The sequence below is a fragment of the Colletotrichum truncatum genome, assembly GCF_014235925.2.
Source record: "Colletotrichum truncatum strain CMES1059 chromosome Unknown Contig_0010, whole genome shotgun sequence".
In the NCBI taxonomy this organism is placed as follows: domain Eukaryota; kingdom Fungi; phylum Ascomycota; class Sordariomycetes; order Glomerellales; family Glomerellaceae; genus Colletotrichum; species Colletotrichum truncatum.
In genome coordinates, this window is record NW_027222407.1 from 685285 (window position 1) to 698699 (window position 13415).

The following is a 13415-nucleotide window of genomic DNA, read 5'->3' on the forward strand; positions in this document are numbered from 1 at the left end:
TATCAAGGGAGCACGCAGTGTAGTACAATGGGAGCGCAGTGAGTTGGGCGCGATGAGGGCGGGTCGCGGCTTTTGTGGTTGATCACTAGAATCAGAATCAGATCATGCCACTGGACAAATGACCAACTTTGTCACGAGATGGCGCGGTTTCCTGATGCGACAAATTGAGATAGACGAACCCATGTTACCAGGGCATCTCGATCCATTGAAGGAACCACAACTACGTAAGGCAGCTTTGGTTGGGATAGAGCTAAGAACGCTGCTCCCTTCCTCCTGCTTGACAAGTCCATAACCCCATTTTCATTTGATCAGCTCGTGCGCACAAACTCCGGCCTTTTCTCTCTTTCACTCATCACATTTTTGATTCCGAAGTACACGTTCTCCCTCTTGACGGGGGGAATCATGGCGTGTTCATTTCAATGCTCAAAATGCCTTTTTGTACTTGCCGAGCTACCAGTTGAACTGCCCTCGCGAGTACCCTCAAAAGATGCCAGCCGCGTAACACCATCCCAATGGAACCCTGAAATCCAGCCAGACTATGACATTTATTCCTTGATCTTCTGGGTACCACGGAGCAGACCCGTCCGTCTGGCAGCAATAAGACCGGCCTTCTGTCCCTGGGCGGCGTAACGAGAGATGGTCGAGGCCTTACCGATATGCTGGTGGTTACCACCACCGTGAGGATGGTCAACGGGGTTCATGGCAACACCACGAGTCTTGGGCCAGGAGTTGCGCTTGACAGCGAACTTGTGCTTGGCGCGAGAAGCCTCTGTTCGGGTTTGTTAGCGGATCCGCACACATCATATGGTCAGAATTCAATTCAAAACCACAGGCAAAACGTACTCAGGAGGGGCTTGTCAGTACGGCCACCACCGGCAACGATACCGATCATGCCTCTGGAGGAGCTGTGGACGACCTTCTTGGCGCCGGAGGGGAGCTTGATGCGGGTCTTGCCCTCATCGGGGTTGTGGCCGACAATGGTGATGTAGTTGCCGGAGGTACGGGCCAGGGTGCCACGGTCACCGATCTTCTCCTCAACGTTGGAGACGACGGTACCCTCAGGCATGGAGCCGAGGGGAAGGACGTTGCCAACGGTCAGGGCAGCCTTCTTGCCGGCGTAGATGAACTGGCCGGAGTACATGCCTTCGTTGGCAATGAAGGTCTCGGTGTGCTGCTTGAACTTGTAGGGGTCGCGGAAGACGACCTGGGCGAGGGGAGCGCCACGGCCGGGGTCGTGGATGATGTCCTTCACGACACCGCGGACGTATCCGTGTCGCTCGGCATAGTCGAGGTTGCGGAACTTGGCGGGGGCCTAGGAAACGAAATCGTTAGGATTCTGAAAAATGTCGTGCGCTGGAGGCGCAGTTCGGTAGGAATTCGGATCTCACCTTGTTCAGGCGGGTGTTGGCCGTGAAGATGCTTCCACGGCCCTTCCTCTGGTTGCGGATCTAGAGGATATTGTCAGCGCTCATTGTCCACCTTCATATTCCAAGTTCGAGAAAAAAAAAAGTTCGTGGGATTCGGAATCGACGATATCGGGGCAGCGACAGCGAGCCGCAAGTCGTAGATGCGTCGAATTGTCTAATGGCAATGATGATCCAGTTCAATAGAGCATTAACTTACAACGCGACCCATTTTGGCAGTCCTCTGGCGGTCGGAGGGCTAGGTGTTGTCGACGGTGGTGATGGTTGGGAATATTGCTTCGAAATTCCACGGCAAGGTAATTTTGCCAGCGGGACTTGCGAGTGTGTGGACTTCGGAGGGCTCTCGCTAGAGCACGTGCCTAGTCACCTGATGCGCTAAATGAAAAAAAAAAGTAATGTGAAGCTCGGGTAGGAAAAATCCAGGCGCGGCGCGCGACCCCATAGCCCCACTGTTGTTGGCCAGCCTCGACCCTCAAGGCCTGCGTCGCGTCACGATCTCCGCACTCACCCTCACCTCCGGAACGTCCTTATGACAGCTTCATTGGCCCATATTTGCGACATGGCCGACGACGACATGCACAGCAACAAAGTATTCGGCAGATGACGAGAAATGCATAATCGTTGATACAAAAACCCCTTGAATTTCAATAATCTCGTGGGCATTTGGACTGGTCTTCACGTTCTCTGCACTCCGTTCGTGGTTGCATTTGCTAAACTGCTGTCAAGGTTGATGAAATCGATTAATTACGGTGTGTGTTGTGGGCGGGTTCCGTTTAGAGACGCCTCGCAGATTTTCGTTGAGATTTACAAGCTTGGGACCATAGACGGTACATGATCCAGCGATCAACGTTCTCAGATTCCTATGGCTTGGTGGGACGCAGCCCTGCGATTTCATTGTCCAGACCTTTACGTGCTTCAACAAGTGCGGCGCTGAGAGCCTCTTTTTTTGCATGCAATAGAAAGACAGTGGTTCAGGTTGCAGATTCAACACATCTGGTTGCGAGGGATCGTCGCCGTGGCCCAGGTGCCTCTAGTGAGGCACCAATGGCCAACCATACTGACTTCACTACAACCAATGTGTTGGAAGTTAATCGCGGCACCGATACAAGGCATTTGCTCGTGGCAGTCATTCATTTGTTACAGAGGCCACAACCAATACACTACCTTGCACGCCACTCTTTGTGTTTGCAGGTGATCGCAATCTTTTGGCCTCGATGGTACTTCGCTTGCATCGCGATGGCTTCAACTTCTTGCCAAGAATTGTTTTTGAAGGGAAACTTCGTGGTGTGCAAATGGCTGGGTGAAGGGATTAAGCTGCACGGTCATGTGACATGTGCTCGAGACAGTGAGCAGCGAGTACGGTGACTCTGCAGGAATGTTCCGCGGATTGGATCACTCGCTTGGAATCGAACCAAAACAGGTTCATATTATCATACGAAAAATCAGCATAAAGATAACAAGAATTGGCAAAAAATATTCTCGTCGGTTGGAAAGGGGCGCCAACCGCAGGACGTGTTGGTTGCACAACGTAAGGGCTGGGTCAAGCGACCCTTCCAAGGAAAGTTCAACAACATAACGACGGCGGGAATAGCATCGAAATGGGAACTTCGAGACTGGCAGGAACCGGTGGTTGGCAGAAGAGGTGTCCTGCACGTAACTACCGCGTGCATCCAGAGGGCAGGGGTGTCATATTTTGTCGCCAACCTGCACCACAGATACTCCTTCACAACAACGGATATGGACTGCGAATACAGTCGTATAATGATGAAGATCATATGCTGATTCCACTGAGGGACTGTTAGCAGACGTTGATGTAAAAGAGAAGGTTTGCCGAGCCAAGGATGCTGATGGTGTGTATTGAGGTGGGGTATACCCGACGTGGGTGCTCCAAGATCTTAAGAGCAAGGCTGTTAAAGCATAATCCACAAGACGCGCATACAGGTAGGTATCCGGAAGGACGGCAGTGGGCAGCACAAGAAAGAGGTCAACGACGTGAAGGAAAGGAACCCAGCAGATGCAGCTTGTTGAGCCTTTGATGTTTAGCGGTGTCTATGAGAAAGGATGTTATAGGCATGTTAAATCCAAATGACTCGAACCTATCAGAGAGCCAGACCTAAAGGAGATGCGGCTCAAACGTGATTTAATTAGTTCCGTGGCGGGTGGGTGTTCGAAACTTCCTCACTCGACATACACTGTCGCGCCTAAACCTCCACCCACTTTACCTCAACTACCTCGATACCCACTCCAATCCAATTCCTAACACCACACACAACAGCCATCACCACGAAAAAAAACGCAGGATGGCTGACGACGATTCTTCTGAGCTTTCGTCGTTGTCGTCGTTATCGCCGGTCCCTTCTGATATCGAGTCAGATGCAGCTCCCGAGCCGGCGCCCAAGAAGAGTGGCATCCTGAACTTCTTCCCTAAGCTCGCCAAGGGCAAGAAGGCCACTGCCGTCAAAAAGGAGCCTTCGCCGCCTCCGCGCAAACGATCGCCCTCTCCTCCACATGAAAATGCGTTTGAGGATAATCCAGACATTGCTGTATGTCTGCCATCGCGTCGATAGGCGCGAAAAACGCGACAATTCGCGTCTCCAACGTCATCGGGCCTGCTGACATACTTTCAGTTCCTCGTTATGTTCCGCAGTCGATTCAACGATGCCTTCCCTAAATCTCTAGCAAACTTCGGTCCCCAAGAACTCGAGCGCGATATTATAGACAACCCTCCTGGCGAACGGGCTGAGGCTTTCCTCTGTGCCCTCTTGTTCCTGCTCCTCAACCGCAAACAGGACGTCAAGTACGTCAATGCGCCCATGCGCACACGGCTCTCATGAGTAGCTAATTGAAGTAATAGGGCTGGCCAATACTCGAAGGCTTTAGACGATGCTCTGGCTGCTCACAAATCGCAATGGCCACGGTCATGGGAAGGCGTTAACCCTTTGTCAGGGGGCAAGACATTCCATACCCTGGCACCTACTCAGAGAGTACGTACAGGAGCCTGATGCAACTGGAACTTCAATACAAGTTCTGTTCCCGTTGTCATATGATGCTAATCATGTCGCTAGCTTTCTTTACTCCGAGCGTTAGCTCTGTGGTCTCTCTCGGCATCGGAAACGGTGAAGACGATCGTTAACAAGTCATACAAAGGCAATCGACAAGAAGACGACTTGAACCAACCACTGTCAGTCCAGCCGTGGGGCTCTGATAGTGACAGGAGACGTTACTACTTGATTGAGGGCTTGGATGACACTGCTTTCCGCGTGTATCGAGAGAGCAACCCCGCCGGCTTCAACCGCACTTGGTGGTCAGTGGCCGGGTCAATCGACGAGATTAAGGCCCTTGCAGAGAAATTAGACATGAAAGATGGCGGCCCCAAAGCCAGGAAGCTTGTAGACAAGATGATGCAGGCTATCCCTCGTTTCGAGGCTACTGAGGAGGTACGTACGAGTTCTTGGCTGCGCAATTGAATGCCTTGATAGACGCAAGAGCTAACAGCCACAGAAACGCCGACGCAGAGAATACAGGCAAGCTCAGAAGGCCCGGTTCAAACGCCCGGAGCCTGGCTTCTCCAGTTACGAGGGTCGCACAAGAGGCAAGCGGGTCAAGTACACCTTCTCCGACGATGAGGACTTCCTCACAGACTCATCGTACAGGCGCTCGGCACGCAACACAGGCACTAACACACCTGTGGAACCTGCCGGCCCAGTCACCACTGCCAGTGGGCGCCAGATCAGAGCTCCCACACGACTCAACGCTAGTAGTGCAGCCGGTAGTGTCAATGGAGACTCTGAAGATTCCCGCCAGCCATCCCCCGGTGTTGGCCCGAGTGGGAGGCCGCGCAGAGCCGCAGCTGTAAACCATGGAACCAACGGATGGTCCGCTAGAGACACGCGCTCTCGTGCTCGAGGCTCTGTCGATGGAGACGACGAAGACGACATCAGTGAGCCCGATCTGGGCGATGACGAGGAAGAGGACCACGTACCAGATGAGAGTGAGGAAGAGGAAGATGAGTTAGACGAGGACGTAGAGATGGTTGATGACGAGCCGAAAAAGAGCTTGATCGTTAAGCTATCGGTCAAGAAGTCACCAGCAACAGCAAAAGCAGCCCTGATCAGTCCCGCACCAGAGGAGGAAGAGGCCAATGGTGAATTGGTGGACGAAATTGTTGCGAAGCCCAAGGAGAGAACACCGGAGCCGGTGATCAACGTGGCTGCCAACAAACAGACCTTGAGCCCTGCTGCTGTTCAGACTTCTCTGGCTTTTAGAGGAAGCCCAGAAAAGCCACCATCTCTGCCGCAGGTCTTGGATGTCGGCTCACGAGAATAGGACTTGAGAGATTTCCAGTGTTCACGGGTATTAAGGCGTTTTGTGATTACACATCCCAGGCGGAGTATGGTTAGATGAACGGGCACAACGAAATGATCGGGCCATTTTGTACGAGCAATTGCTCTTCCACGAAGAGTACCAGACCGGTACTGTGGCTATTTCACGCATTTATTGATGCGACGGGACCGAGGGGTACCCGGATTGCAGAAAGGTTCTGCTTCAGTTTAGTTAGTTGTACAGATACCACACCAATCGTGTCTTTTAAATCACATTTCTAATGACATCATTCCCTCACAATTCCTTCTTCATCTTCCAGCTGTTGTTTCTTTGCGGCGGCAGCTGCCAGTTGTTTACCCCATACCACCATCTGCGTACCCTTGCGCCAATGGAGCTGCCGTGGACCTGGGCATTCTTATTCCAGTGATGCCATCCGACTAGAAACAGATTGTAGATGATGCCCTGCGCCAGTGGCATCATTACCTATGTTCTGTTAAGACTGGTGCATCGTATCGTGAAACTGCAGAATACTGACCTGGTCTCTTATAGTGATCCACGCTACCCGTCCCCACGTATCTGCCTTAGAGATGCTGTGCAGGTAGCTCTGCTCAAACCGCAGGTCGGGCATGGGAGGCAGCTTTGCTGTTCGTGGCTTAGGGTTCAGCACGCTGTAGGGGATATCGTCATCGAGCTCATCATCGTCGAGGTCCTCGTGCGACGAGATGGGTTCTAATGTCACTGGCTCCTTCTCCGAGGCTGCTGTGGAAGGGTTTAGGTCGTGGGTTGGGGATGGTGTGCGGTTGATATGGGCGGTCTGTATCGTCTCCGCGACTTGGAGAGGTAGGTTGTCGGCCATTATGGGATGTGTGTCGTGCGTCCGGGGCGTCAAGACGGATAACGATAGCCTCCGTTGCGAGTTCGGGGTAGCTCTGACTTGTTTAGAGGTCACGATAGAGTTGGTTCGTTAGTTGCATGACTACTTTTTATGCATCAGAGCGAGGTCTCTCCTTTTAGTTACATGTAGGAGCCACTCGCTGAGGTCATCGGCGGCCACTGTTCAACTTGGGTCGGCAACTTTGCCCAACACTAGCGGCAAATGATCGAGTGGGGTTGGACGGACAACTAACATGAACAAAACACATGGCTTTGTCTCAAATTTTTACAGTTTCGATCCCTTGTTCTGCAGGACGCTGCTTGTTGCGCAATCAAAAGCATTACGGCAACTGTGCTTGCATCAACTTCCGTTTCCTCAATCATAAGTAGAAGATAAATGCCCAGTTCCAGTCACCTAAATCCGAACTTTTTACCTTTTGACGGTGAACTACGGGAGCGGCTCCAGGAATGACGGCGGCACGTGCGGGAGCCCCAAGGAGGGTGGTAGGCAGTGGTGGCTAAGTGGCCAGGCACCCCTATGACTCGCTTGCGGTTTAGCGCCCTACCACGGGATTGGGTGTGTCCCCAGTCAGGCCAGGTCCTTGTGCGGTGACAGCACAAAAAATTGACCTACATACGTGGAGCACCAAGTTTTCTTTCCTTGCAACACCGCATCGCACGCATCGTTCCCGCTCGGAGAACCGCGCGACGACATATCCCTCACCGTCACGCGACTGCGTACCTTCATTTTGTTTCCCGAGTCCTCCCATTTCCCTCTTTCAAGATGTCGGACCCTCAGGCGAACGAGGCCGAGAAGAACGTAAGTGTTTTCTGGCATCTTGCCTCTTGGAACCCCTCCTTGTGCCCCGCGTTCCAAGACATCAGGCTGACTGTTGCCCTCATCGGGGCCCTGCGATATAGATCGAGATATGGAAGGTGAAGAAGCTCATCAAGCGCCTTGAGGCGGCCCGTGGTAACGGCACATCCATGATCTCCCTCATCATCCGTACGTCCTCCTTCAACGATGCCGCCGCCGACCCCCGGTTTAACTAACCCCACCACAGCTCCCAAGGATCAGATCTCTCGGGCTGCCAAGATGTTGGCTGAAGAATACGTACGTCCTCGGCAATCGCATCCTTCTCGACATGAACAATGTCTAACGCGGCTTTTCACAGGGTACCGCATCGAACATCAAGTCCAGAGTCAACCGACAGTCTGTGCTCTCGGCCATTACTTCCACCCAACAACGTCTCAAGTTGTACAACAAGGTCCCTCCCAACGGCTTGGTCGTCTACTGTGGTGAAATCTTGACCTCGGAAGGCAAGGAGAGGAAGGTCAATATCGATTTCGAGCCCTTCAAGCCTATCAACACCTCTCTCTACCTCTGTGACAACAAGTTCCACACTGAGGCCCTGGCGGAACTGCTCGAGTCGGACCAGAAGTTCGGTTTCATCATCATGGACGGTAACGGAGCTCTGTTCGGTACCCTTTCCGGCAACACCAGAGACGTCGTCCACAAGTTCTCGGTCGATCTTCCCAAGAAGCACGGTCGTGGTGGTCAGTCCGCTCTGCGTTTCGCCCGTCTTCGTGAGGAGAAGCGCCACAACTACGTCCGCAAGGTCGCCGAGTTGGCCGTCCAGAACTTCATCACCAACGACAAGGTCAACGTTGCCGGTCTGATTCTCGCTGGTTCCGCCGATTTCAAGAACGACCTCAACGCTTCCGATATGTTCGACAACCGTTTGGCTACTAAGGTTATCAAGGTTGTTGACGTCTCCTACGGCGGTGAGAACGGCTTCAACCAGGCCATCGAACTGTCCTCTGAGACACTCGGCAACGTCAAGTTCATCCAAGAGAAGAAGCTCATTGGAAAATATTTCGAGGAGATCAGCCAGGACACCGGCCGTGTCTGCTACGGTATTGAAGACACTCTCAAGGCTCTGGAGCTTGGTGCTGTTGAGACTTTGATTGTCTTCGAGAACTTGGAAATTACTCGCTGGAAGCTCAAGGACAGCCAGGGCTCTGAGCATTTGCTGCACACCACCAAGCAGCAGGAGACCAGCAACCGCGAGCTCTTCCAGGACAAGGAGACTGGCCAGGAGATGGAAGTTGTTTCTCAAGAGTCCTTCCTTGAGTGGATCGCGGAGCACTACAAGGATTTCGGTACCAACCTTGAGTTCGTCTCGGACCGTTCCACTGAAGGAAACCAGTTCGTCAAGGGATTCGGTGGTATCGGTGGTATCCTTCGATACAAGGTGAACTTTGAGCAGTTGGCTGATATTGACGACGACGATGAGTACTACGACGGTGTGTTGCTTCACGATTCCATCCCAACCACAGAAGCTAACTTTTCGCAGATTGACCAATCGAATCCCTCGAGACAGAGGGATCGACTCAAGTACCGTCTCTGAAGCATAACAGCGAAGAGGAGTCCGCGCGCGCAGCGTCGCAGCCCGCTCCCGCGCCCGCGCCCAAACCTGTGGCCGCTCATCGGCTCTTAGCAGACAGATGCCCGACGAGCCCGGCTCACCTCACCCACCAAGTGGCGCGCCCGAGCCCGCTTCGGTCTGTTATGAAGGCCTCTTGAGTTGAGAACTAGTCTACAGGTAGGTTCTGTCGCAAGGAATAAATGAGTAGATGGCTGACTAGCGGTAGATATTCCTCTAGTAGATAGAGGACAATTCAAAGCGGTCGGGAGGCGGCCGCTTGTTTGCGATTCGATAGAATGAAGTCAATATATTGCTTAGTCACTCCTTAAACTTTGAACTTGGTGGCACGAAACCAATACGCTGCTTGATATCGCCTTGAATAGAACAAAACCCGTAGATTCTTCTGTCACCCCTGCCTTGTAATATTCATGTCTCAAGACACTCAACTCCAAAACGCCTCGGTTTCTCTCAAAATACGGTATTGTCGCCCAGCTAAGAAATGGAGCGCTCGGCAATGCGCAACACTTTCTCGAATGGAAACTAGGAACCTAGCATTGTTTGCTTGTTTCCGCCACAGGTAACGCAGGGTTGCTTTCACCTCGCTGAATTGGTGATCAGAGACGTAACGCCAGATATGCAATTATCGGGTTTCGACTCATTACCTGCATGATTATTTTGAGCATCTTGTGTTATCTCATCCACCCAAATCTCGTATAAGTCACCTAATACATCCTCAGTATGAGGCCTCTTGCCGCCCAATTTTGCGCCTCTCGGCGAGGCTATTCGACTCAGAATGTTACTTCCACATTGCAGGCGGGCATCGCCCAAATCCTGCACACCAGCAAAGAAATCCCCGATCACCTGTCCCCGACGCCGTCACACCTTCTGAATCTCTTGTTCTCCGATGTTCTTTCTTCATCTTCCTCCAAACCCCCACCACCAAAATATCCTCAGCCCTCAGCACATTCTACGCATCTCCCGCAGGGCCATCACCTCGCCTACTTCCCTCTCCAGTCTCCGCCCTCGGGGCTCATGCCAGATGGGACAGACCCCGACCACTGCCCAGGCGCGCCATTCACACGTCGTCTATGGGCAGGCGGCGAGGTCCGTTTTCTAGAAGGTTGGGAAAAGGAACTACGCTTGGACGGAAGGCGAGTTCAGTGTGTTGAAACCGTGGAAGATGTGAGGCCTGAGAAGGAACGGGTGTGGGTTGAGTTGTGGAGACGGTACGCTGCAGCCACAGGGAAGACTCCTGTGATTGAGGAGAGAAGAACTCTTGCCTTCTTGCCAGAAGTGAATGCGCCCCCTCCAATGAGGCGAAGTCTTAGACGTATGTTGATGGCGACTAGTGAAAACGAGAGATGCTGATCTGAGTAGCACCGCATAAACCGACATCGTCGATAACACTCACACCCACGCAGAACCTTTTGACAAATTTCAGTGCGTTGACGTACAATGCCCACGCGATCCATTTAGATTCTGCGTGGGCTGCGCAGGAGGGCCACCCAGCGACACTGGTCCATGGGCCTATGTCGCTGGCTCTCATCCTCGCGTTCTTGAATCAACAGGGCCAACGTGTAAGATGGTTTGGGTATCGAAACTTGGCGCCACTGTATTGTGATTGCAGTCTGACGATTTGTCTACGTGAGAAAGAGAATGTCGAGGAGGATAGGAAGTGGGATGTTTGGATTCAGGATGCCGAGGGTGGTATGGCTGTTAAGGGGAGTGCAACGACCGTTGATATGTGATGTTTAGTGTAGAACTTATGGCACATATATTGTCCGGCACCAATACGGCACTCTTGTATCAAGAATAAAATGTATGATTTCTCTATCGATTTACAATAACGGAGACTCAGTCGCTAAACCAGTAAAAGGCGCAATGAACGATGGTAAATGAAGTGGTTGGTGAATCAGTATGTTCCCCACGATTATTGGCCGTCCCGAGACAACGCAGTAGCAAAGTGTTTAAGTCGATTGCTGGGACATGGTTGCTCGTCGCTCCTCTTTTCCTTTAACCCACGTCTGAATGTTTGAAAATCACACACATTTCCTTAGCCACTTGCTTGAGATATCACCTGCGGATATTGTACATGACTCAGTTCATGATATTTATCCTAATGCTAAATACTTCTAATTGTTAGGGAAAGGTTTTCCTTCCCCTGCCTTGTTCTCGTAAGCGACTACATCGAAGTCCCATGACGCATATTACATATCTTGTCTACTTTAAAACCTCCGTACACCAATCCAGAGCTCCAAAACCATGTTCTCAGGAAGAAATTAATGATGGTTACCACCATGGGTATAAACGCCAAGCCAAGTCCTCCCGCCTTTCCTCAATCAAATTACCAAATATTCGGCTTCACAACGTTTCGTTTCTCATGAAGTACGCTCATCAAGTACCCATTTCCACAGCGTTCTGTCTGCCTGCGTTGTGCGCAGGCGCCTCGTATATAGGCTGAGGGGATGAAGTTGGCACGGGCTGATAGTACTTGGGGTATTGTGCGTCGGGGCCCGGGGGCTGTTGCTGTCCCTCATATCCGTAAAACGGCTGAGAGAAGTGGGACTGCTGGCCCGGTGTCATGGGTGTTGGTGCACTTCCAGCTTGCTCCTTCGCCTGCCTTCTTCGCCTTACAAGCAGCCAGACAATCACGCAAACTGCAATGGCCACCACAGCAACACCGCCTACCACACCTCCCGCGATGGCACCAGTATTAGACGGCGAATTGTCTGGAGGCGTTGGTGTTGGCGTCACAGACGGCGATGTAGACGGTGATCCAGACGACGTTTCGGAAGTGGTTGGTGAGGCAGAGGAGATACTGATATCGGTCCTGGTGGCGTCGGGGTCAGTAGTCTCTGTACCCAGAAACATGATCGTTCTGCTACTGTGTATACGCTCTCCACATCTAAACATCGTCTTCTGACCGTTGTCTTCTTTCAAAAGTGTAACGCAGAATGGGAGATAAGTTCTATCGGATTGAGTACTGCCCGTCGGTTAGTCTCAAGTTCCTGTCGCTAATCTCCTCGAAAAGAGATAACTTCATCATGGGTACAAAAACACACCAACAACGAGATCCTGGTCCAAGTGACGCAGCGGATGGCTGACACTGAGAAGCCGTGCCATCGAAACATTTCGTAGGGGGCGTAGTGTAGCATCCAAAGTACGAGCCTTGGGTCAAGCAGTTGATTCCCCTACAGGAGTAGGTTCCGAAGCCTGTGTGCAGGGTTACTTCGTCAGTTTCTGCGCGATATCATGTGCTCGGATAAAGCTACGAGCGAAGAAAGACAAGAAACTTACTTCCGTCATCTCGGGCACGGTATCCGCAGACCTCTGGCGGTAAGGATCGAGGGTTGAGCAGCGCGTTCCGGAGATCACGTCTCGGGTCTGCCGTGGGAACTGGCGAAAGGCCTGCATCATATTCAGGAAGGTCTGCAGGGGATGTCTGTCGCGCCGGTATGTCTCTCAGATCTCTTGCCACGGTCACGGATAAGAGACTTGTTGCAAAAAACAAAGCAGATTGGAAAAACATTGTGGATTTCAACCTGATCAGCTTTCTCCTGAGGCCAGTTTATACACCTAGGGGAATGTCGATTGAAACGCAATCAAGCTTCGGCAAGGAGGAATTAGAAAGTTAAGTTGCATAAGCAGAACCATTGTGAAAAAGGTTTCGGGACTTTGGTCTCTCTCTGTCTGCCTAGTGACGGGGATAAAGACCGTAGCAAGATTGACTTCTCCTTCGTGTGGCTTCTTTCGCGCTCAGCCGCGCTCCTGATTCCTTGGCATGTCCTTTAACTATGCACCTAGCGACAGCAATTTGATCCTAATGATGATACTAGTCTCATCCTTGAAATCTCATAGGACAATCTTTTGCTGCCCGCAGGCACCTTCTTTCTCTCGGGCGACTTAAGCCCTGCAAATTTGCCGATCGCCCATGGCTGTCTTACGCCAAGCTTGGCAAGCTGGGAAACGTGTGAGCAAACGTTGAGGATCCAGCCTTGCCATGCACACCGTAACATGGTGGCAATCTATGGTGGCCATCGTTCTAAATCTCAAGAATAGAAATGATTTCCCATCCTCCGTGTATCGGTAGTCGCCGATGTCATTAGAGTTGATTTGGACTGCAGTCATAGGGATATGCGTGCAAGGGAATATGTAGGAATCGGCAACGTTTCTCGACGTACAATGGCTTTATTTAGGGACAAGCAGTTCAGGGGTCCTTTGTTGACCCGAAATGTACTAGCTATGGCTGAAAGAAAATTCGCGGCTTGCATTACCATTAATGATAGTGTAGTAACCAGTACAAAAGGGTGCTAACCTGCAAAACCAACCTTCCAAGTGAGCCTAGATCAAATTAAACCCAGGACAG

General features: G+C 51.8%; 6 protein-coding genes across 6 annotated transcripts; 3 read left to right on the forward strand and 3 right to left on the reverse strand.

The window, feature by feature from the left end:
• Positions 1-545: 545 nt before the first annotated feature.
• Positions 546-1635, reverse strand: CTRU02_213651 (60S ribosomal protein uL2; the record flags this gene model as incomplete). The annotated part of the gene is made up of 4 exons (XM_036730011.1): positions 546-769; positions 844-1312; positions 1389-1448; positions 1624-1635. The coding sequence occupies 4 exons, from the start codon at positions 1633-1635 to the stop codon at positions 546-548; spliced, it is 765 nt and encodes a 254-aa protein (XP_036578272.1).
• Positions 1636-3724: 2089 nt separating this feature from the next.
• Positions 3725-5750, forward strand: CTRU02_213652 (uncharacterized protein; the record flags this gene model as incomplete). The annotated part of the gene is made up of 5 exons (XM_036730009.1): positions 3725-3967; positions 4052-4221; positions 4279-4408; positions 4490-4861; positions 4926-5750. 5 exons carry the CDS (start codon positions 3725-3727, stop codon positions 5748-5750), a joined length of 1740 nt encoding a protein of 579 aa, XP_036578271.1.
• Positions 5751-6041: 291 nt separating this feature from the next.
• CTRU02_213653 (uncharacterized protein) lies at positions 6042-6603 on the reverse strand (the record flags this gene model as incomplete). Its single annotated transcript, XM_036730010.1, has 2 exons — positions 6042-6230; positions 6283-6603. 2 exons carry the CDS (start codon positions 6601-6603, stop codon positions 6042-6044), a joined length of 510 nt encoding a protein of 169 aa, XP_036578270.1.
• Positions 6604-7404: 801 nt separating this feature from the next.
• Positions 7405-9212, forward strand: CTRU02_213654 (eukaryotic peptide chain release factor subunit 1; the record flags this gene model as incomplete). The annotated part of the gene is made up of 5 exons (XM_070206095.1): positions 7405-7440; positions 7542-7626; positions 7685-7734; positions 7796-8927; positions 9073-9212. 5 exons carry the CDS (start codon positions 7405-7407, stop codon positions 9210-9212), a joined length of 1443 nt encoding a protein of 480 aa, XP_070060127.1.
• Positions 9213-9787: 575 nt separating this feature from the next.
• On the forward strand, positions 9788-10797 carry CTRU02_213655 (uncharacterized protein; the record flags this gene model as incomplete). Its single annotated transcript, XM_036730007.1, has 2 exons — positions 9788-10379; positions 10427-10797. 2 exons carry the CDS (start codon positions 9788-9790, stop codon positions 10795-10797), a joined length of 963 nt encoding a protein of 320 aa, XP_036578268.1.
• Positions 10798-11443: 646 nt separating this feature from the next.
• CTRU02_213656 (uncharacterized protein) lies at positions 11444-12578 on the reverse strand (the record flags this gene model as incomplete). Its single annotated transcript, XM_070206096.1, has 4 exons — positions 11444-11818; positions 11873-12032; positions 12112-12262; positions 12347-12578. The coding sequence occupies 4 exons, from the start codon at positions 12576-12578 to the stop codon at positions 11444-11446; spliced, it is 918 nt and encodes a 305-aa protein (XP_070060128.1).
• Between the last annotated feature and the right edge of the window lie 837 nt (positions 12579-13415).